The sequence below is a fragment of the Fringilla coelebs genome, assembly GCF_963513975.1.
Source record: "Fringilla coelebs genome assembly, chromosome: 5".
Classification (NCBI taxonomy): Eukaryota; Metazoa; Chordata; class Aves; order Passeriformes; family Fringillidae; genus Fringilla; species Fringilla coelebs.
In genome coordinates, this window is record NC_140033.1 from 48864875 (window position 1) to 48887919 (window position 23045).

Below are 23045 nucleotides of genomic sequence, written 5' to 3' on the forward strand. Positions count from 1 at the left end.
GTGGCAGTCTGTTTTTTTTCAAGCTTAGAAAGCCACCCAAACACACAAGCACTGAGTAATTACCATACATGTCTTGAACCTAAATAAATAAAAGTGCTTGCCCTGCACTTTTCTGATCCGAAGCGTTGTAGACTCTGAGTAATCACTTCTAAACCTGTGTTACAGATGTTTGTGTCGCTTTCCCAGGCCTGCCAACAAGAAAGCTGAGGTGGAGGATGAGCCTGATGTCCTGGAAAAGCCGCAGAGTCAGACTGAGTGAGCAGGGGTGTGGCAGAGCTTTTCAGCTCCTCTTGCTGCACACAGCCTTTTCACAAAGGCAGAGCTGGGACTCGTCTATATTTCTCTTCCTGCTGTCCTTCTGAACACCACTCTGCACGCAAATGTGCCCATGGACTAAATACCTTGAAGCTCATACTTTCCAGGAGATGCACATTACCTTGTCTTCTTCAAGCCTCTGTACGGCTTACACTGCAGCTGATCCCAAAGCCCGAACAAGAGAAAAAACGGTGGTGGAAATCCAAGGGAAGAAGGAAGCTAGGGCAGCACTTTTATGTTTCCTCCTAAAGTTGCTATGAACATACACGGATGAGGGGAAGCACGTGTATCCGTGTCTGTCACTCACAGCAGTTTGGAATGGGGGTAAGAGGACCTATCACCCCAAGCCATTTTCCTGAATGAGCTGTTGGAGATCTTTGGTGCTGCCTCCCGTAGCCACCTCCTGGCCCCCTAGAGCTGGTGGCACCAGTCTCCTCCAGCAGTGCCTGCAAATGTATGGGAAGCAGGCGGAGGCAAGGCTGAGGAAATGGGGAGGTGCAGAGCAGGGTGGATGGACCAAGTGTTCGGAACAGAGAGAGAAAATTGAAATCCCATAGAGGGAACCCTTTCTTCTCTTGGAAGGCACTTTGAAGGGCTGTTTTAAAAGATTCGTCCAGTGGACTGAAGAAGAAGAAGACATGCTTGAGGTACAAGCACATATTGCTTTCAGGTATGTTCATGGGGCATTTAGGGACAGCTTGATCTATTTAAGATGCAAAAGATAATCCAAGATATACCGAAAATCTGGAACAAAACTGAGGGACATTATGTTGGTACAACCAGATAAACAGTCTGTTCCTCTTTCAAAGTTAAACAGATTTTACTATAGTTATTTCTATATTATATCCTCCTGTTTTGTACTTCAGATGAGTGCTGTCCCCAGAGAATGAAACTCCTCTGTATCCACATGGCTGGGGGAAGCTGCTCAGGTCTGGCTCGGGGGGAGCTGCTCAGGTCCAGCTGAGGAATGAAACCTGTGCCTGGACAGAAGATATCCATAAACAGTGAAAATACTTGTCAAAATTGTACAGAGAGCTTTTTAATTAAAAGAAAAGTAAAGCGAGGCAAAACAAACCCCAACCTAATTATGTTAGTCTCATGATGATAGATTCAGCCTTTACTCTACCTGCAGCTCTCCTTTTTTAAAGGCTGGGAATGGATATACCTATTCAATGCTCACCCTGGTTCCAGAACTGCATTCAGTCCAAAATGTAAAATTGCTTTGTTTGAATCTTCTGTCCTTAAGTCTCCAGCCTTGAAGCTTTCATTCATCAGTGTAGTGCCAGTGTTCAGACCCTGGCTTTCATCTGGAGGCAGGAGTGTCAGTGTTTCATCCTTAGAGTGTCAGAGGTTTCCAGTCAGATGTTGGACAAAACTCCACTTTTCAAGGAGACTCTCGCAAGTTGTTGGAGCTTTCTGAGCCTATTTTGTCCAAGAAAAAAATATTTTAGATCCATAATAAGGAGTTTATTCCAGGTCTTTTTCTATTTTGCATGAAATATTTTAGTTATGGCTTTACCCATGCCAACACCATGGGCTGCTATTTGGTTGTTGTTCCTGTGAATGAAGTAAATAGCTCTGTGTTCCAGCTCACAATAATAACACAGCTATATTCCTAGTTAGCCTTGGCCAAGACAAGCTATTAAAATGAGTTTTGTTTTGTCACGTTTCACATTCTGAATCATCTTCAGGAAGTGTGGATCTGGTGGAGAGGCACTGAACAGGCAGGAAAAACACTAAGATGATCCTCTCATGCCAGGACCCACTGGGACAAAAGCAATATTCCTTGTCTCCTAATGCTGTGCAAGGTGTGTGTGGAAAAAGGCTCATTTTTTAGAGTGTTCAAAATACAGCCCGCTTATTTTGCCTGTTGTAACTCATGGTGAAATGCCTGTGCTGACTCTCCTCTGTCTTTTGCTGCAGGGAGGTGGGCAGAGGAAAACACAGCACTGGGCTATGTCAAGTGCTTCCCTGTTACTGGAGCAATTTTGTTCTGCTAGGGTGAAAAGAAGGCTATTTCATATGACTTGAACTGTGCAGCCTGATACAATTGTTAGGAAGCTTTGACTGTGTTATAAATAACTTGTGATACTAGCACAGCTTTCTGCAGGTGCCTCTCTGAAGCTCCTACCTTGGCAGCCCCTGTCAGCAGCCTCCCCTAACGTGGAGGCAGCCCATGATGGCAGTCACTGGTGGGGATGGTGGGCTGGAGAGACCATCCTTGTGCTCACTGTGTGACGCTGCCGCCTTCTGCTTTGCTGCACATGAGGAAGGCTCGAGCCCTTTCTACTCCTCACACTCGTCACCCCACGTTCTCCTTGGCACAGGCTCATTGTTTTATTTGTCTAGGGCTGCATCTGTGCCTGGATCCCATAGGACCTTGGTAAGGATCCAACATCACTCATTGCATGGGAACACGTTTTTTTTGAAAGAAAAATTTCAGTCAGGAGAGAAGCCTTCTCCTCAGCAAAACAAGCCTCTGAGCAGCTGCCAATTAGCTTCTATAACGGCTCACGATGTCAGGTAGTGTTTGAAAGCCAGAGATTTATAATCCAGAGTCACATAAGCTCTATGGCAAATCAAATCTGTGATGGAAAAAAACCCAACCTGTAATAAAAAGATTCAGCACAGGAAGTCTGATAAACTGTTAATTTTACTTAGGATAATTACAGTATTTACATCTAGGTAGCGCTGACAGTTCAAGGCTTTGATATACTCTAATGTGTTTTATGGGCAGCAGAAGGGAGCTGGGTGGAGCTCATCATCCCCACCTCAGGCACGTCTGCTCTATGTGCAAAGCTCTGATGAGCACACAAGATGTTGATGTTGCCACAAGAGATAGGACCAGCCACAGGTGCCTCCTGTCAGAGGCATGACATCTTCATGGGCTGCTGCTCAGAGATGACCAGGGATTATTAAACACTAATGAAGATACTACAGTTATAGACAGCTCAAAGAGCTTGGCAGTGCACTCAAGGGAGTGAGCCCAAACCAGTACTCTGATTCCAGAAAAGAAGTGGGAAAGGAAAAAGTAAATGAGGCTGCTTCATCTTCCAGGAGCTCCTTTTAGTGCTTCAGTAGATGGCTGATCAACAGTGGCTTCAAATCCAGGCCCACTGTCATCACCTGTAGCTCCATTCTGCCAATGTAACCTACAGCACAGGTGAGGAAATGGTGACAAAACAAGTAATGGCTGAGGTTCTAACAGTTTTTTGTTGCACAAATTCTGCAGTTGCTTGTGATTTTGAAGATTTGTTGTGTCCCTCTCCCATGGATGCCATCCTGCCCCTTGGAGGTCTCTAGCTGTAAGAAGGATGAGCCACGTCAGTGAGGTGGTGGAGGTAGTCACAACCCAGGACAGAAATATTGCATGAGCATAGTGATTGCAGAAACACTAAAACCAATTTTTGAGAGAGGTGTCATATGTAATATGGGAGCAGAAGGAGCATCTCTGGGTGCCAGTCTCAGGTTTTAAAGGTGGGTGGTGCCTGGACCAAAAAGACAACATGGTTTGGGTTTATCATCAGCTGACTATTGTCTGAAATGAAGTTGAGGCTCACGGGTGACATCAGGGGGCATGGGAACAAGGTCTGGAAAATAGGTAAAAATCCCCTGAAGCAAATCCAGCATGGGCCTTTCTGCTTTCTGAATTTTACCCTCCTGGAACTTGTGTCCAATAGACTCATTGGGATTCATGTTTACCTGAAACATCTCAAGAAGATTCCACATGGATAAAATTGTATCTGTCCTAAAATGGCTCAAAAAGGAAGGGTTTCTCATTTTGCCTCCTACCTAGGACCCACACCTCTTTGTCATTTTACAATCTCACTGGAAAGGCACACAGTGGCACCAAGAGACACCCAAAATATCCACTATGAGGACAACTTTGTGTTGCTTCTCACATAAGCCCCTTTAGGGAGTCTTGGAAGGTTTCTGTAGAAACCAGAGGCTCAGGATAATCCTCGCAGAGCTGTTGTCCTGCTTTGTAGACTTTAATCTCTGAAAATTGCACAGATCAGTGATCTATGAGTATTTAATATTTGGTCTCCACTTAGTTAAGCAGAGAGATGGATGGCCACTCACTCTGCAGGGAGCACCGGGACATGAGAGCCTTGGCACCTGGAGTCATCTCTCATCCCCCAAACCAAATGTGAGTAAAAGGTTTTGTGACAAGCATAATGACTTGTACACTGAAAACATACAAAACTGAACTTATGTTTTATAGAAAATGCTGCAGCTCTGGGATGGATTTTGGCAAGCACATGCCTCCAAAAATCCCCAATACTGACATTTGGTGAAGGGTGGGAGGGGGAGGAGCACACAAAACATCCAAGCCCATGTTTTTCATTAAAAAATCATATGTTTCATGTCTAAAATATCAAAATTATTTATTTCAATGCATCCAATACAACTGTGATGAAGAGACTGGTCTGACAGCATATCACTTCTCTCTGTGAGTGGACGGAAGATTAATGCCTTTTGCATTGAAAATGGTGCCTTCTAGGACATGGGAGAGGAAGGAGGATGAAAAGGATATTGGGCAAGCTGCATCTCAAGAGAAGAAAACTCCCTTTAATCCCCTTCCCAGCAAATAAACATCCATTTGAGATCCAGCACAGGAAGATGAAGAGGACATCAGAGTAAGAACAGCACAATGAGAAGAAAAGCACACATTCTCAAGAGCACCATCAGAGCACTGGCACTTTGCATTCCCATCCTGAGTTTTGATACCTAGCATGCTGGTACATCTGTTTCCTTTCCAGAGGAAACTGCTCTGCTGTGTTCCTGGTTTATATGTTGGAGCAGTGAGGTCAGGACTTTCATGCAAGGACAAAGAAATCAGGTGATGGAGCCACATTCACAGTCATATGTAAAGAAAAGGCAGCAAACAGGCAAATTCCAGGCTGCTGCAGTGGAGTGGGTAAATTCTTCAAGGTTACAGGCAGTGGTGCATTCCCACACTCAGATTTGGCCTCTCCAAAATCAGTTGGTGCTAATTTCCAATGGACTTTCAAATCAAACCTCAAATGCCTTTTTTTTTTTTTTTTTCTTTTACAATCAGGACCATTGCTGGGTATGGCAGGATACGAAGACCTGGTGAGCTACCCCTTCTGTGTCCAATGGAGAGAGGCTGGAAAGCTGCTAAAAAAGGGAAAGAACAAGCCAATGCCCTGTTGTTGTGAAGGAGTCAAGTAACAGAGAAACAAAACAGAACTTGCAACACCTTGACTTCTGGGATTGAATGCAATGTCAGCCCAGGTGAAACCAAAATCACCCCACTAACCCCCTCCCTCACGCTGCCAAGGAAGGGCACTGCTGGTACCTTGGATCTCCATGGGAACTATGTCAGAGAGAAGGGAAATAAAAGAGGAGAGCAGAGAACAGACCAGAGTGAGCAGCAGGAAATGGGGAGAGGGTGGTGGTGGGGTGAGGGGCATGTGGAAACTATCCATGCACCAAGGTGTCCTGTGGCGAGCAATAACAGGCTTACTGCAAAGCCTGCTGCAGTGGGGAGGAAAACTGAGCAATGTATGGAGCCTGTGGTGAGGGAATGGTGCACTTTCCTCACAGCAGATTAACCCAGCAGCAATATTGGCAGAGGGAGCTTGTGAGGAAAAGCAAAAGCAGGCAAGAAGTGCTCGCTCTTCCCACAGGTTTTGTGGGGAGAAGGTGGTGAGCAAAGCAGGGAGACAAAGGATGTAGAGAACTACACCATCCTCCTCTTCCCCTCCAGCCCCCAGAGGAACCTGCATTGGGAAAATACCCTCAGCAGTGTCACCTCCTTCTCTTTTTCTCCAGCCATGGCCTGGGAATCTCTAGGCAGTGATGGCTGTCACAAAGGCTGGGGCGAGAAACCTGGGGTGCCAGTGTCTCCTCTTACAGTGCCAAGGAGTTCATCCCTTTGTTGGATAGCAAAGCAGCTGACAGGGCAGAAGGATGGGAGCTCATGGCAGTCCAGGAAAGGGCCAGCAGCATTCTAGCCATGCAACGCTTCACAGGCAAGTGCCTTTCTGCTGTTCCATGACAGCACCCCATTCTTGCTGCCCAAATACAATGTGAGATCACCCCCACATTGACAAAGGGACGAGCTTGTGTTCTTCATCAAGGGTAGGCCCCATCTTCCAGAACACCTCCTTGCCTGCTTGACAATGGCAGCAACACAGAGACTTGGTCTCTGCTTCTGCCCATCTCTGAGTTATCTTCCCCCCGCCCCCATTCCTGGCTGCTCCTTTTTAGCTCAAGGAATGAAACTCAAGGCAGAATCAGTCAGGGAAGTGGTGTTACTGCCATTCTCTGCCCTGATGCCTTTGGAGGAGGCAGTTTTTTAGAAATAGTGCAGATCTTCCTGAGTGGGTGCTCCCCTTCTGGAAGCTCAGCTCTCTGCCTGCACAGGCTTTGCTACAGCTCACACACCACCAGTGCTGCTTAGCTCATCTTCACATCAGCTCTGCTGATGTGGTCCCCAGACCATTTGGGGATGCCATTAGTTCCTTTATGAGGAGATGGTGGGAGAAGGCTGACAGCTGCAGGCCCCTTTCTTACCTGCACACAGACTACTCCACACTCAAAGGTCTATTTTCTCATGTGTGGTTGGGGTTTCACCATCACACCTGACCACAGAGAAATGGGAGCACCTCCTGGGGCTCCCCTGCAAGGGGTATTTGCACAAGACCACACAAAGCAATCGCAAAGCTTCCTCATCCCAGCCCAAACAGCTGCATCTCCACAGATACTCTCTCCTTCTCTGACTATGGCAGGACATGATGATGTTCACTCCATAGAATGTCGCTAGAAACCTGGAAAACTGATTGAGGCTTCAGCCATTTTTCTCAGACATCAGGCATTTTTCAACCAGCAGACTCCTGACAGCCTGGCATTTTTTTAATGTACAGTCTGTAGTGATTTTGACAGGAAAATTCCCATCCATCCCCTCATACTTCCACGCAGCCCAATGTGCTGTGTCATCCTGGCGTCACATTGTCCTGATTCTGGCATCTTAAAGCAAGACCACTGAGGGATTTAGCACACGAGGCACAGCCAATGCCACGCAGCACCTGGAGCTCATTGTCTCCTTTGTGAAAGGCAGAGAAGGAAGTCACTGTCTGGTCATTTTGGCTGCTCTCTGCCATGGCCTGCTCAGCAATGCAGCCTGCTTCAGCTGACAGACTTGCAGAAAGAATCAGAAAAGTCAAAATTACCTTCTGCTCCACAGCAGGTCTACCAGTGATTTGTTTTTCTCTAAGCCAGGCAGCTGCAGTATACACTGTTCTCTGCAGTTTTAACTGTCATTCTCTCCTGATTTTATTTTCAAATCCACAGTTCAAATGCATTCTCCATTTATAGGAAGGGCAAATGGCACTGACATAGTCTTTTCTCCCCTGTGCACCTATCTACCCCACAGCATACTTAGAAATGTGCCCTATTCCTCCTTCCTCCCCAAGAAGCTCTCTGTATTTTGCAAAAAAGAGAAGCTCTAGTCAAAAATGATTGTTGCTTCAGGAAAAAAGGCAGTGGGAATAAATGGGCTTTTCCCACATCTAGCAGACGTGGAGAGGCTGAACAGTAAGTTAGGACAGAGTGAGACCAGCTCGAGCAAGCAAACATCCCCTGGGGAAATGGGGCACTTTGTGCCCTTGGATAAAAGAGATCTCTTGTACCTTCACCTGGTGCTGCCTGTGCCACACAGCTTCTCTCTGAGCTCACTCACTAAAGCTTTTCCTTGTCTCTCCAAACACAAGCCTTAGTGCACTACAGAAAACAGAGCTGCCAGCAGCCCTGTGCTGCAGCAGCCATGGCCCATCACCCGTGCAGCAGGGGAAGTGGCAGCAGGGCCACTGCAACCGGCAGCAGCTGAAAAAGGATTTTCTTTCCTGGGCAGTAAGCAATTGGTGCTTTACACTCTGTATTTTTCCATTTGGGAAAACCAGGTTTGGGACAAGCAATCTGAAATCAAATTTAACAGAGTTTTATGCACTGCAGCGGAGCAGAGTTTCAAAGGGTGTTTAGGGGACAGTGCCTGTAGCCAGCCATTTGGAGGGTACATTAAAAAAAAAAAAAGGCAATAAAAAATACCAAACCCCTTGTCTTTCTGCAGGCACAGCCTTAAGCAAATGCACACAGAGCCACAGAGGAGAGGAAAACGTTTCTCTCCCCAGCTAAAACAAATATGCTCAGGGCAATATGCACAGATGAAAGAGGGATGAATCAGAACGATGTAGCTGGACCCAAAACAAAGTTCTCAAGGATATAAACTGGTGAGCATCTGGGTACCAGGTCCTGAAAAGCCAAACACTGCAAACAAAATGGACAATCAAAATCAGGGACATCTGACATCTCACTCATCTCAACAGGACATTAAATACGAGTTCAAATTCAGGGAATGGCATTTAACCTGGATACCTTGTTGCCTGGGTGAATACTTTGACCACTGTTGAGGTCATCTTCCCCCTCTTCTTCTGTTCCCTTCCTGCCTCCATCACCAAAACTACCTGACAAATCCAGGATAAGCTTTCTACCAAGAAACATGGTAAATAAACTGTCTGGCTATAAACTCTTCTAGTCCTACTTGCTCCTGTTTTCTTCTTAAGGGTGGAAAACAGCGAGCCATATCATTTCAGAGCAATGACACCAACTGATAAAATAATCCTGACATTTGCTTGCTGCAGATTAGAGAAAGCCCCAGCAATTACAGAAAACCTGCAAGTTTTGGTTCTGTCAATGGCCATCTTTAGCCCCTATCACTACAGTACACTAATGTTTAAATCAGCTATCAAATTTCCCATCCTCAGTAACTAGCAAAAAAATGGCATCCAAAGATGGCATGATAAATAGCCAAGGACAGAAATCTACCATGTATACCACTGCTGACATAAAGAGGCAGCCTTTTGTAGCAGGAAGAATTTCTTGGATGCTGTTTCAGTTCCCAGCATCTGCTGAGGCTGTTGACATAGAGGGCAAAATTTGATGCAGTGAGGATACCAGGCCATTTGGTGGAGGAGACACCAAAGAGAACATTATGTAGTTTTTAAAGGAAAGATTTTTGGCCAGTTGGACTTGAACTGGGAAAAATACCACTAGAAAGCAAGTAAAGCATTGGTTTGCTTATATACTGTTTACTTTTAGCTTTCCAGCCAATCTAGCACATGAATTTCCTGAGTTTACTTTCACTCAACACATGAAAGTGCTTTATGAACGCTGACAAAAAGTGACATCCCATTTCTGTTCTCCAAAGCTAAACAGCTGGAACTGGGAAGTTAGTGAAAATTTCCTCTGCAGGGAAGGTGGTCTAGTCAAACTCAAGAGTTCAAGAGTAGAAGTGAGAGAATAGTTTCTAATGATGACACAACCCCTAATTGTATAGATCATAATTTCAACTCTGCTGTAATAAAGCATGTCCACACAAAAAGCTATTTGCATAAACTACTCTTAGCCAGGCCACGTCCTGCACCCACTGCACTACACAATGGAGCTTAACACCGACCTCAGTGAGCCAAAGGTGTGGTTCTCATTCGTGTGGGAGTAGAACCAAACTCACAGTCAAAAGCCTGGCACGGCAAAAAAGAAGCACTCCCCAGCTAAAGAGTTAAGCTTAGTTTAAGTCCCCTCTCTGCAGATAATTCTCCTCCCTCATGCTCTGACTGCCCGCTCCTGAACACAAGACAAAACCTTTGACAGGAAGCTCCAGCACGACTTTATTCAATGGTATACAATAGGAAGAAATTAGCATGAAAGAAGAATCGTATACATTACTGACTTTCCAAGTCACTAAAACAAACCCATAGTGACAAGAACAACTGAGTTCGATGACATAACAAGAAGCGTGGGACCATCTCTCTAGTGTCCATACCTGCAAATAAATAACATGTTAATGCTCTTTTAAAAATTACAATTCATAGGAGTGCTGGTCTGGGTGGATTTATTTTCATTCTACCACAGCATAATTTACATATTAATGGGTGAAATACTATTAAGGAAATCTTAGGAAGTTCCCCACATTTCACTTCTTAAAGTCTACCCAGACACCAGTTAGAAGGGAGCCTGAGCAATCCACAACATCATGTGCAAGAGATCTCAGTATCAGTTATCTTTTGCCCTGAATCCCACTTCAAATATATCCGGCATAAAGCAAGGCCAAAACTTGTCACAGACCCAGACTGAGCACACATCAGAAAATATTACTTAATGTCTCTGTTTCTCATCATGCTGCCCGTGCAATATGAAGTGATTAGCCAGACAACACGGACTCAGTTTTCATTGTGTGTTCAAGAAAACATCTTAATATCAAAATTATGGTACTTCAGTTGTCATATCAATGATGATTTGCACAACTGTCTACCAGAGCCCAAACACAATCCTCAATAGCTATAATAACTTTTGCTTTGTTTCAGTCTGAACTCTGACAAGAATTTTTTTTTTTTTTAAAGCAGGTGGGGAAAGGGACAATCTACAGTTAAGAAAAGATTACTAGATCAATGGTGCAGAATGAAGCAAGTGATAGGCAAACTTCCTAACTATTTTCAATGGACAATTACCTCTCAAAATATGACTTTCCCTCAAAAAGCTATTTTTGGATCTCCTACTACTATTGTTGACAGGAAACTTTTAAAACATTATAAAACAAACAATATGGCAATTATAAATTAATGGGCCAAAGCTGCAGGAATGGCTACATGGACACTTGATTTCCAGATGCTAGGAAATCAGCTGTATTAATCTCTGAGGCTATCAGAATTATAAAACAAATCATCAAGATAACAGAGGGACCTAATAAGACCCCTGGCACCTCAGCAGAAACACTTTGGAACCCAAGCAGCTGAATTCAGGTCATCCTCTAAACCCAAATTGCTCTTGCAGCAGTACAGTATTCACCTGAGACGCTACTTCTAGCTAATTCCATTTCTCTTCTGCTCTCCACTCTTTAGAGAGAATGTCAGAAGAAATCACTACTTTTTAACAGCTCCTACATAGCCCACAGCTGTTTGGACTCCCTTCAGAGCTCACTTAGAACCAGGTGACTAAGGAAAGAACCTCTCTGAACAGCAACCATGCCTTCAGACACACCAATCTGACACTGATCATTTATATTTACAGGACAAGTGGACTTTTCCCCTTGCAATCTGTGCAGGATACGTACTTTTGGAACTCCCATTCCCTGTTGTCCAGCGGACATACTTGGCGAGTTTTGAGCCAGCGAGAGATGCAGTGGAAGTGGAAAGCGTGCTGGAAGACAAAGTTCAGATCACATCATTTCAGAGTGTATGAATGCACCTCAATGCAAAAACTACCACTGAAAGCATCACAGTAAGAAGAGAGTAGCAAGAGTCTGCAAGCAAAGGTGGGGACAACTGATCAGTCAATTAGCTGATAAACACCAAGGAATTAACGCACATTTTCAGAGAGGAGGAAACATTAGTGAAATGACAGCAGGGAGCCTGTTCCACAGTGCATACAGTGGCAACTGACTGACTTCTGATGAAGGAGGGAGTGCAGAGTTTAGCAGCTGCCAAAATTGGCAGAGCAGATGCTGATAAGAAGCATAATCAGAAAGAAAAGAGAGGACTTCAGAGTGAGTAACAGGGATGACATGAACGTATACATGCTGAAGGAAGGCTTCTGTCAGTTTGCAGGAGATACCAGAGCCTGAATAAAGAGGAATTTGAAAGGAATTTGCAAAATTAGAAAAAAAATATCTCATTTATGCATTTAATAAGGGCAACTGTTCTCTTACCCCATACAGCTACTTAAAACCAACGTTCCACTTGTGGTCACTCTCACACACAACAACATAATTTTGACATTAGAATATCCTGACATGGTTAAAAATTTTGCCATTGTCCTCTGCAGACAGAATTGCAATATTTATGGTCCTGTTCCAGCATTATCACGTAACTCAATCCCACAGCACAGTAAAGATGGGACTGAGGATCAGGAAGTTATTCCACTATGGAATAGATTATTTTCCAACTCAGGGCCAGGCTAGCTAAGAGGTATTCAAATTTGGAGTTAACATGCTAGTGGGACCAATTGATTTGATCTTCCCCCAAAACTGGAAGGAAATCAGCTGGTTACCCCAGACTGACTCTTGGAATTAGCCTGCACATAGACAAATCAAGCAGGCTGACATCCAAGTGATCCTATTAGCAGGGCAAAGGAAAAGGTGTAACTCCTAGGGAAACCATGATCAGGAAAATCGAGCTCAGAATGAAAGATCTATTATTCCTAAAAAAAAATAAATATATATATATATATTTTGGCTTATCTTCCTCCCTTTGCTTCTTTGTCTTATTACATCTCTCCATCTTTCACTTTCTTATCTCTCTCCTTTCTACATTCTAGCAAACATAAGGACTTTAAAATTCTTATTTCTGGTGGATTATGTGAAACATGCTACAGAACTGATTCTGTCCCACGTCTTGAAAAAAGGAGGATAGCATCACCCCACACAAGCTCCACAACTGAAGTTTTCCTTACATTGCAGACGCCCCACGCAACTGTGCACTCCTCAGAGGTAGCCGATGCTTGGTTGGCTTGACATTCTATGCCTGTGGAAATAAAGATTGAACAAATACACACAGCAGTTGAAGATGTACATGCACATGTACTAACTGGTAGATTCCTTCATAATAGCAAATGTAGGCAGGGGAGGAAGAGCTCTTTTGTGGTATTTAACACACCAGAAAGTATCAAGAGCTATGATTTAATGTGCACTTTTTTCCCAGAAGTATCATATCAAAACATTTTTAATCCTGATTTCCTCCTTCCTCAACTTTTTTAGTATTCCAAAGTTCCAGAGGGCAAGAGTACATAGCTCATCTGCTGGCAACATGTGTTTGTTTCCCAAATTTCAAGGATAAAGATTTTCATTTTTTCCTCTTGTTTTCACAGAGACGTCTTTTGATGATGAGTTGACAGTAAATTTACTTAAACTTCTTACCCAGGTTTCTCTCAACACAAATTCTTATATGGTCCTGTCAGACATTATGTACTTTATTTGCAAATCAATTTGCTCATGTAATGCTGGAGCTTGCCCATCCTTATTTTATAGTCTTGTGATAGGTAATTACATCCCAAAAATCCACAATAGAAAATACAGTATGGTTTGGACTTTTTATACCTTGGAGCTGAGTACCCAGGAGGATCTCCAACCCAAACTTTTTATGAGTTTGGGTTATGTTTTGGGCTTTTGTGTCAGATGGTGTAGATGAAGGAGATGAAAAAGAGTGAGAAGAGAAGACCAACACTGAGAAAATAAATCCTACAAGCCAGTTCTCCATTCTAAGGCCTGAACAATTCACTTCTGCTCCAGTTCAAGAAGAAACTTCACAAGAAAAAAAGATTTTTCCAACTCCTCCACCATCAGCAGCACAAACCTATAAGACTGTAAGATTTTACTTCTTACTAAAGGATGCCTTCTTTAGGAGTCAAGCCCAAATGATTTAAAAAGATTTGCTGATAGATGATTAGCTTAGAACTCAATACACGGGCTTGCTGCTTCCTTGTTTTGCAGATTTTTTTTTTTTTCCTGGCAAAGAGAATGTCTGAATTAGCTCCAATTCTCTGTTCACTCTTCGTGTGCTTGAATATGCTTAGAGGAAAAAGAATTTGATTCACCAATTAAAGATTCAAAAACTTTCAAATCCCACAGGTTTGGCTGAAAAATGTGATCTCAATTTGTTCTGTCCCATTCTTCCCTCTCTCCATTTTTCACGCTTTTCAGGTGTGGAGGTGCACAAAATAAAAGAAAGACCCATTTTTTCTGAGATGCTAGAGATGTCAATTAACCTTGGTCACAAGGAACTAGTCAAAACAAGACTGATGTCTAAAGAAACTCAGTAGCAACAGCTGTTCTGCAAGATTTGAGTGAACCTGTATTTATCATATGGTTTACATCAAAGATATGATATACCACAGCAGGAAGTCCAAAGCTCAATCCCTGCCTCCCTGTAGAAGAAAACAAAATCCCAAATCTCTCAATACATACAGCAATAAAACTAAATCTGATTAAGGATACGGAAGATGCTCAAGACCCTTGAAGAACTTCAATTACTTTGGATACTTGTATAAAATTCTACACCTGAGATCTTTGCAACAATTTTACTGTTACTCAGTATGGACTCATGGTCATGGGGCAAAGTATGTTAACTTTTAAATGTCTGGTCAGTGTCAGTACAGTAACAGATGATGGTGAGAAGATGAATAGCAGGAAAAGATGAGGAAATTAATCTAAAAAAAAATAAATCAAAGAGTAAGCAAAGTTTAACAAAGAAAGCCTCCGCTGAAAGCAAGGGAAATACTCCGGCACACAACATGCTTATCTTGTTTCTTCTCTTTCCCTGCTAGAAGCAAAATATTGGGCATATTAGACATGAAGTCCATCTAGCCCAATTTTTATGTCATTTTGTCTTTTTTTTTTCCCCCTCTCTAAGAGGCCCTAACATTAAAGCTGCATGAACACAATTTTTAATTTTCAGGATTTAAAGGACTCTGTATTTTGCCTGGGAGTGAGAGGGAAGAAAGATGGTTTAGGTAAGGAAAAGAAACACCACTGACATTCATTTCAGTGTTACTCAAACTTTCACTGACAAACATAAGCTTTCACTGACAGTCTAAAGCATGACAGTCCCAAAAGTTTAAAGAGGACAGATGAACTTTTGTGGAAGTGGCTGAGGAGGAGGAGTTCTCTGGTGGTGATGGAAAGCCCTTCCAACAAGACACTTGGGTTTAGCTCCCTCATCAAACACACTGGAGACTACTGCTAGCACTACTACCTTTGACTGCCAAAAAAGGGCCTCCCAAAAGCTGAAGCACTTTTTGGTCTCCTACTTGCTTCATTTCAGAAAAGGACACTATATCAACAAATAAAAATAAATTAAACACATGGACAATCTCCATCCTAGAATGAAAGCTGGTGATCCTGGCTCTTGAAAGAAAGAGAAGCTATTTACCATCTGCTGACCCAAAAGAAGTCATAAGAGTGAGCTAGTAACAGGTTACTGGAGGAATACTGAATGACTCTTCCTTGCCTTGCTTTTGACAGAGTATCTGCAGGTAAGGACAGAAAGAGACAGCTAAAACCTGAAATACCTGTAAATAATTGTGAAAGATGCAATGGAAGCATTTCAACTCAGGGAGTTGTGGAAATGCATCTTATATAATGGCAGCTTCTGAATCTTGGCATTGTAAGAACCAGCCCACTTCCTATGCATTTTCTATTGCAGAAATCCCCTGTATATTTACACATCAAAAAATAAATCCAAACCCATTCCATCTAATAAACATCCTGAGATTCTTCTCTGGATTCTCTGCAACATATCTATCTTTGTGAAGCTGGATTCATGGTAATTGGCATGTTACCATCATAGGAAGGGGACTGTATTTTGATGGCACATTTTGCACAGTTCAAAGCTATACTGATCATCTTACTACAATAAGACATTACACATTTTAGACCAGAAGATAATCCAATATACTAAACACACTGTCAACACTCCCCAACTTACCATGGTGCAGTGACAGTACCAGAGAGCAAGCCTTTAAAGAAAGACTAAAGTAAAATCTAAACAGAACCTGTGTCTTTCCAGAGAAGAATGAAGCCAAAACACTGAAAATCTACTCATCCCTTCTGTTCACTGAATACAAACCAAACTGAGGGCAGGGGGGATCCTTTGAATCCCATTATCACCGAGTCATAAGGCACATGCATGGGGAGAACTGCATGACAGCTTAGCATTGATGCCTGATGTTACAACATTAACAAACTTTCATTACCATGACTGGCATCACTTATCACTCTTCTAGTGTTTTCCCATTCTAGGTTTCTCTTTGTCGCTAGGAGTGGGAGACATTTATATCCTGCATTTTATCAAATCGGATCTTGTCTTGTTCTTCTCTGCATATTCTATTAATTTTTCCTCAATTTGCCATCACTTCACATCTTATGTCTGAAAATCTAATTAAAGGGTTTTTTAACAACATTAATGATCCATAACAAGGAAGTAAGCAAATCCAGAGCCAACACTGATCTCAGAATACCAATTTAGATATGCCTTCTACTCTGTATGCTGTCAATTTTAGTCTGTCATTTGCAGTCCAGGCTCCTCATAACATTGCTCATACCAATTAATAACATGCTATGCTTGAGCAACTCAAAAAGGAAAAAAAATTACCTATGCCTTTTTTCTTTACTGTTTTTCCTAATCTACCTATATACTCTCAACCCACACACACATATTGGTAGGGCTTTTAAAAATATTTTTTAAAGAACTGAAACAAAATTTATTACTGAAATATAGCATTTGTCCATTCTCCTTCCAACTCCTCAACACCTCTCCTTCATCCCATATGTCCTATTTGCTATTTATAGAAAAAAAAAAGGCAAATATATGAGACTGTATTTGGTCTGCCATGGGAGGTACAATTAATTTTGAGGCAGATTGACAGAATGAAACATACCAACATCTCCTATCTTAAAATATATGCCTCTTATCATGAATAATTATCTTGAATTACAGGATTTTATATATTTATTCTATACATTTGTAAATTCTATAAATGCAACTTATGTTCTAATAAGTCTTTGAAATTCCATTTGCCTGTTGGCAAAATGCTTTTCTCTCTAATACATTATAAACCTGAGAGCCTAAGCAGTAGTCCAGGGTCCACCTTCTTTTGAAACTTCCTTCCAAGACAGTACAGGTTAGAGACACTTCAAAAGGAAATCTTTACATTAAAAGAACCTCAATTTATTTCATAATCCCTGTTCTTTTTAGTGTTATCATTCCCTGTCTAATAACCAAGAATAAACTGAAGCATGGACAGGCAGTAACTGGCTCAAAATACAAACATATCTATCCCCAAGAAGTGAACCTGCTTAACCCATGTTCAGACCAGTGTGTTACGGTGTGTCTTCTCTTTATTAAAAACAAACAAACAAAAAACCCAGCCAAACAAAGCTTCTGAAAGTAATTTTGCAATTATTATTTAAATATGAAGAAAAATCAGGTACATCCTTCAGTAGCTGTTCCTATATACTTGGAGTCTCATTTTTCTGAAGTGGTTTATTTCCATACAGTCTTATTGACAAGAAGTTGCCAATAGTATTGGTTCCAAGGGTGTCCACATAAAACCAAAGTGCAACAAAAGTATTCCAATGGGATCAGGACAGGCCATGCCCAGGCACTGTCCTTGGACCTGGGCTTGTTTTGGGGGGTTCCACCAGCCTCACATTTTAGGAATATAGGCAAATTCCTATCTGGGGTAGGCTAAAAGGTCTTCTGTCCCTCATGATTGAAACAAGATGGACAGTTATGGTGTCAACAGTACTTTGTCATTTTTGAGAAAAAAAAAAGGCTTTGTACTCATTATCGATACTCTAAGGGACTGAAAACAGTGACTTCGAGCATACAGACCTATTTCGTTATAGAAATGAACCATCAAGATTATAAAGCAAAAACAAAAAAAAATTAAAATCAAACCAATACTAACAATGTATTGCTTTTTATTTTGGCTTCTGATTACTCTCCTTTGTAAATAAACAAATAATTTTCTAAGTGGCTACAAAATTCCCCCTACTATAACATGTACTAAGTTAGTTAGGCAAGGTAGGTTTTATAGAATGAGGAGTCAAATTAATTTGCTGGTCCATGCCTTTCCTTGCCAGACACAGACACAGAGAGTGTTACAAGACTTCATCTTAATGAGTGTCATCGAGAAATTGACACTCATAGCAACCTCCCCAGCTCTGACATATAATACCTTTCTTTGTAAGCAATGCCTGTCAACCCTGAATAATTTCAATTCCTCTTTATTATTACTCCTTTTCTCCTTTGTTGTGTTCAAATACACTCAGCAGCATCAGGTCTGTTGATCTGGCATCCATAGATCCTACCCTTTACAAGAAAAGGGTGAGGAAGAAACAGTATGGTGACAGAGGTCACAAAAATAGATTATAAGACTTCAGCATTACATAAAATAAGAGATTAGCAGAAGAGATAGTTACTAACTGAAAGCTTTGTTGAGTTATATCCTCAGCTGGGGCAATTTCAGCTGTTCAGCACATACAAGCCCAAACTGTGTCCCTCCCCATTCACTTACACAGATCCATAATGTGGTTTCTGCAAATGGCACAGTTATCAACCACAATGTCCCACGCCCACAGAGCGACAGCGTTCCACTGGAGAGAGGGGGAGAAAAGAAAAACAGTTGTGAGTCAGTTTACACTGGACAGAAATCCTCGCTATTCTTTAAGATGCCATGTACTTTTTGAAATAGAAAAGCTGGGATATTTAGGAAAAAACAAAACTTAGAAGCCCAGAGTAATTCCTCATCATGGGTTCAGGTTACTAGGAAGCAGTGGTAGGTTCCTCTCACAAACCTCCCAGACACAATGTCTCTTTCCCACTTCAAAAAGCAGGTAACTCCCACAGTCCCCCCCTGCCTTTTTTTTTGTGAAACAAATGCAAACATCTGGATTTCTATTAAAGATCCATTGGAATCCAATGATGCAACAATGCATCATGCCAAATCCTAGAAGGAAAGGACAGCCCCTTGGAGAAAGACCAATTCAGATGCTATTTTTGTTAAGAGGAATTCCCATTATTTGTGGCAGTTGTAATAATCACCCTTCAGAGCAGTCGGGGTCAAGAACTAAATCTCTAATGCTACTCTCCATTGACTCCTGAATAATCTTCCCTACAAAAGGTTAATAAGAAACAACTTATCAGCAAGGCTGGATAGAAAAATTTCAAAGTACTACCAAATCAACCTTTCAAAAACTTACTTAATACATATAAAATAGTAATAGGACTGTCCCATGCTACTTCAGGGGAAGGATTTGAAGATTTTAGGGCAAACTATACAGAAAAATATAATACCTTTTTATTCTTCCAGACAAAACACATAATCAGGTCTTCTGTAAACTCATTAAATAAATGGACCTGCCTTCAACATCCAAAGCAATCCACTGGTAATCAGGACAATCTTCATCTACTACTTAAGTAGTATAGATTTTTTTCCCCCCTTACATTTTCTCAGTATATATTTGCACTGACTGTACTATAGTAAATCTTCTCTACTGTGCCCCATTTCCATCTCAATGTTTTCATTGCTTTCCCTCAGTTTGGGACACTAAAGAAGGAACACTGAGTTCCAAGTATCGATATAAAAAGTAGTCACAATACTACTAGATCTTTTAGGACATGCACCAGTAGTGATCTCATTTTTCTTCCCAGTCTCATAACTTCAAGTCTAGCTGGCCTTATGGCCTTCCATTCATCTCTCATGGACTTCACCTGTATTTCAAGGCAGCTGAGATAAAAGTTCTCAGCACCCTTATCTCTTCCATACACTCCAGTACTTAATCTCTTGTCCCATGATGGTCTAGTCTGATGGCCCACTCACCTGTACTGAGCCACACATGTAACAAATGTCTTGGTACCTTGCCAGGGAGGAGGAATGCCACTGACACATAAATGGTGCTTTTTCCTACCACTCTCATTATTTTTGTCCCTATTTCCAAAGGACAAGCAATTATGTCTCCCAAACACTTCCTTCTGCACAGATAAAATGATTTCCATCATCATTGATGGTAACTGCATTTCAAACAAACTCATCTACAAGCAGGAATCACTGGAAATGTTTACTGATATTCAGTCTAGGGATCACTTTTCCTCAAATTATACCTTAGTACAAACCAACCCTGCTTCTCTACACCCTCACGAAGAGCCTCGGACCATCACCGTGACCCAGCTGACAAACTGGTGGAACTGGACAGGAGAGCGATATTATGGCTGCTCTGAGCGAGGAGGCAAAGCCAGGGTGGCATGAGGGCATTTGCTCATTAACACGTTGCTATGTCTCCATTTAAATAAGATGGAGAAAAACAGTCAGCCACAGGCATTTGCAGAAAGTATTTTACGCAGCACATGGGGCAGCCCGGGCGGCTGGGCCACAACGGCCGGGGGTGGTGGGGAGGCGAAAGCACTCCAGGGCTGCTCGCCGGCCCAAGCTCCCCAGAGGCTCTGGGTGTGGAGCATCCGAGGCCCGCCGGGGCGGCAGCGTCAGAGGGGAGCGAGAGCCGGAGCCCCGACCAGGGCATCCCCCGGCCGGCACGGCCCCGTCGGCGCCCCTGCTCCCACCCCCGCCAGCCCCGCCCGCTGATTGGCCAGTTCCCGCTGCACGTGCGGCGGCCCGCCTCAGCCATTGGCTAGGACGCACGCCAGGACTCCCCGCAGGCGTCGCGCCGCCCCTCCCACCGCTCCTGTGCGGAACCGGGCGCCCGGCTCCGTAAAGGGAGCGGGAAGTCGCCCCCTTCTCCGTCCCGCTCGCTGGCATCAGGCCGGCCCCAGCCCCCCCACCATCGCTCCGGGAGCTGCCGGAGGAGCGCGCCCGCGGGGCCTCACTTTCTTCACTTCGAAGCGCTTCTTGCCGGCGCCGCTGTTGGTTCCGCTGGGGGTATCCACATCCATTGCGGCCGCCATTTTGGGAGCGTGAATCGGCCCGTCCTGCTCCGCGCGCGTGCGCGGCAGGGCGGAGCAGAGGTTGGGGGCGTGCCGGAGGAGCGGGGGCGCTGGGAGGGGTCATCTCGTGGCCACGCCCCGTCTCGCACCGCCCTCCCCCACCGCGCCGGCAGGTGGGGGGGGGGGCTGGGGCTGAGTGCGCGGTCACGTGGGCGCGGTCACGTGGGCGCGCTCCTGAGGGCGGCAGCAGGGGCGGGGCCGCGCCGCGGTTACCTCATCGCTCTGGCCGCGGCGTGCGGGCTCTCGGCGCAGCGCCTCGCTCTAATCCCCTGCGGATTGCCTCCCCGCCCTCTTCACGTGAGGGGCTTCAGCCCTCAATAAACCTGTAACTTGTTTTTGGCCGTCGTAATCGAGGCAGGACGAGGTGGGCTCGGCGGTGTTGCCGCTGTAGCCCTTTGTTCTCCCGCAGTCCAGGTGTTTTTTTTTAAAAAGGAACATGGAATTGCTGGAGACAGGACGCGCACCTTACGGCGTGCGATTTGAGCTTACAATAGTTAAAATCAACATGGATTTAAAGGTGCTGCCAGGGCTGCCCAAGCCTTGCCCGTTCTGTTGCAAGGATGGAGACGACAGGCGCGGGAGCTGGTTCTGTGAGCTTCCTGTGTCTGTGCCTTCCCGACCAGGTCAGTGGTAGTGTTCTCCATGGTATGCAAACTGAGGGCAATGCGCTCCCCAGCAGGACAGCTACAGGTCTTGAAGTTTCACCCAGTTTTACAGGTCCCTGGAGATGCGACCTCTCTGCAGAGCCACCCCTTCTAAATCCATTTGAACACTGTGCCGCTCCTTGGATATGGGAAAGAGGAGTTTGTAGAAGCACTAAAAGGCCATTCTTTTGCATAGATACAGGCGAGCAATGTCTCTACTTTAAGTTTCATAGGTACTTGGGCCCAAGAGCACCGTTCTGCTCTGGCTCCGTTGTACCTGTCTTGCTGTGTGCATGCATCTTTTTACTGAAACCCAGTGCTTGCTGGGGTGGGGTGTGATGTCTGGCATTCTCCAAATAGACTTAAACCTAAAGTAGGGACCTGCAGTAAGAGCAAGATGATGCTGTCATTGAATGTGTTGGAATAATTTTAATGTTTGGATTGGGATTAATATTTGAAAGACATGTACCACTTGTGCCCTGATTTATGCACATGCCTAAATATTTGCAGCATCAGGCTGAGCCTGAAAGTTGCACAGACAATAAAGGTAAGTTTGAAGAAGAAGAATGCCCTCCCTCATGTAAACACCCTTTAATGCCTCTCATTACCTAGATGGAAAGATTCCATTTCACTGAAGTGCCCCTTTCCCCAGATGCTGCTTGGTTATGGGGCATCTCTATTGCTATAAATTGCAGCTGCACAAATTCAGGTTTCTGTCCTGTTGTTCCATATTCAGGACTATTGCAAAGGACTATTTTGAAAATGGGAGTTGGGTGCTTGAGAAAGTACTTTTCACTTTCAAGAAAATAGCTCTTTTCAAAGAAGAATTTGCAAGATTTCATATTAATAGAAGCATCAATTCTAACCCTAATTCCTAAATGTGTATGGCAACATCTCCAGTAGGACATTTCTCAGTAAGAAACCAGGACATTGATCAAACATGTAGACTAGGGCATACACATACCAGAGAGATGTTAACATTTACTTTCACTTTAAGTGACTGCTGTAGTTTAAATTGTAGTCTCTCCACCTCAGCTGATGTCACCAGGGGTAGGTGGTTGCCAATGGGGTAAAGCCATACAGCCAGCAATCATGTGGTCTGGATTTATCTTTCCTTATCTGGCAGCAAAAACAATGTAGCAATGCAGATCTCGAGTTAAGTCTTGCTAAAAAGGTGTGAATGTTCTTAGGAAAACAAAAAAGACAGCAAACATGGTACAGGACAGAACACATATTGCATCTCCATGTTTAATGAATTCATATTTACTGATCTGTGTATGCAGATACATTTTACCTATGAGTGCATTAAGAGATCTTCAGGTCACTTTTCAAAGTAAAATTAGTGACAGTTTAGTCCTGCACTTCATAAAAAGGGCTAAGCTACCTGCTTTGCTTGAAACAATCTGTTTTCTGTTGATTTTGGTGCCATCTCTAATGTCTTTCCTCCTAGTAAAAGTGTATCTGCTCAGACCTGTTTTCCCCTCTTAAGGCTATATGTTATAGAGGGTTGTCAGGAGCTGCTGCAGGAAGAAAGCTGCAGCTTTGAAAAGCATCAGTCTCAAAAGAAGCA

The 23045-nt window shown here is 43.5% G+C and overlaps 1 protein-coding gene across 1 annotated transcript; it reads right to left on the reverse strand.

Moving 5' to 3' along the window:
• Nucleotides 1-9989: 9989 nt before the first annotated feature.
• RBX1 (ring-box 1) lies at nucleotides 9990-20846 on the reverse strand. The gene is made up of 5 exons (XM_084206161.1): nucleotides 20715-20846; nucleotides 18409-18487; nucleotides 12787-12857; nucleotides 11450-11535; nucleotides 9990-10162 (listed from the first exon to the last, which is right to left on the reverse strand). The coding sequence occupies exons 1-5, from the start codon at nucleotides 20790-20792 to the stop codon at nucleotides 10150-10152; spliced, it is 327 nt and encodes a 108-aa protein (XP_084062287.1). The 5' UTR covers nucleotides 20793-20846; the 3' UTR covers nucleotides 9990-10149.
• Between the last annotated feature and the right edge of the window lie 2199 nt (nucleotides 20847-23045).

Coding starts and splice junctions, on each gene's coding strand:
- RBX1 (XM_084206161.1), bottom strand. CDS start 20,792: ATGGCGGCCGCAATGGATGTGGATACCCCCAGCGGAACCAACAGCGGC. Junction 12,858..18,408: donor AAACCACATTATGGATCTGT/GTAAGTGAATGG, acceptor TTATTTCCACAG/GCATAGAATGTCAAGCCAAC. Junction 11,536..12,786: donor TTGCGTGGGGCGTCTGCAAT/GTAAGGAAAACT, acceptor TTTGTCTTCCAG/CACGCTTTCCACTTCCACTG.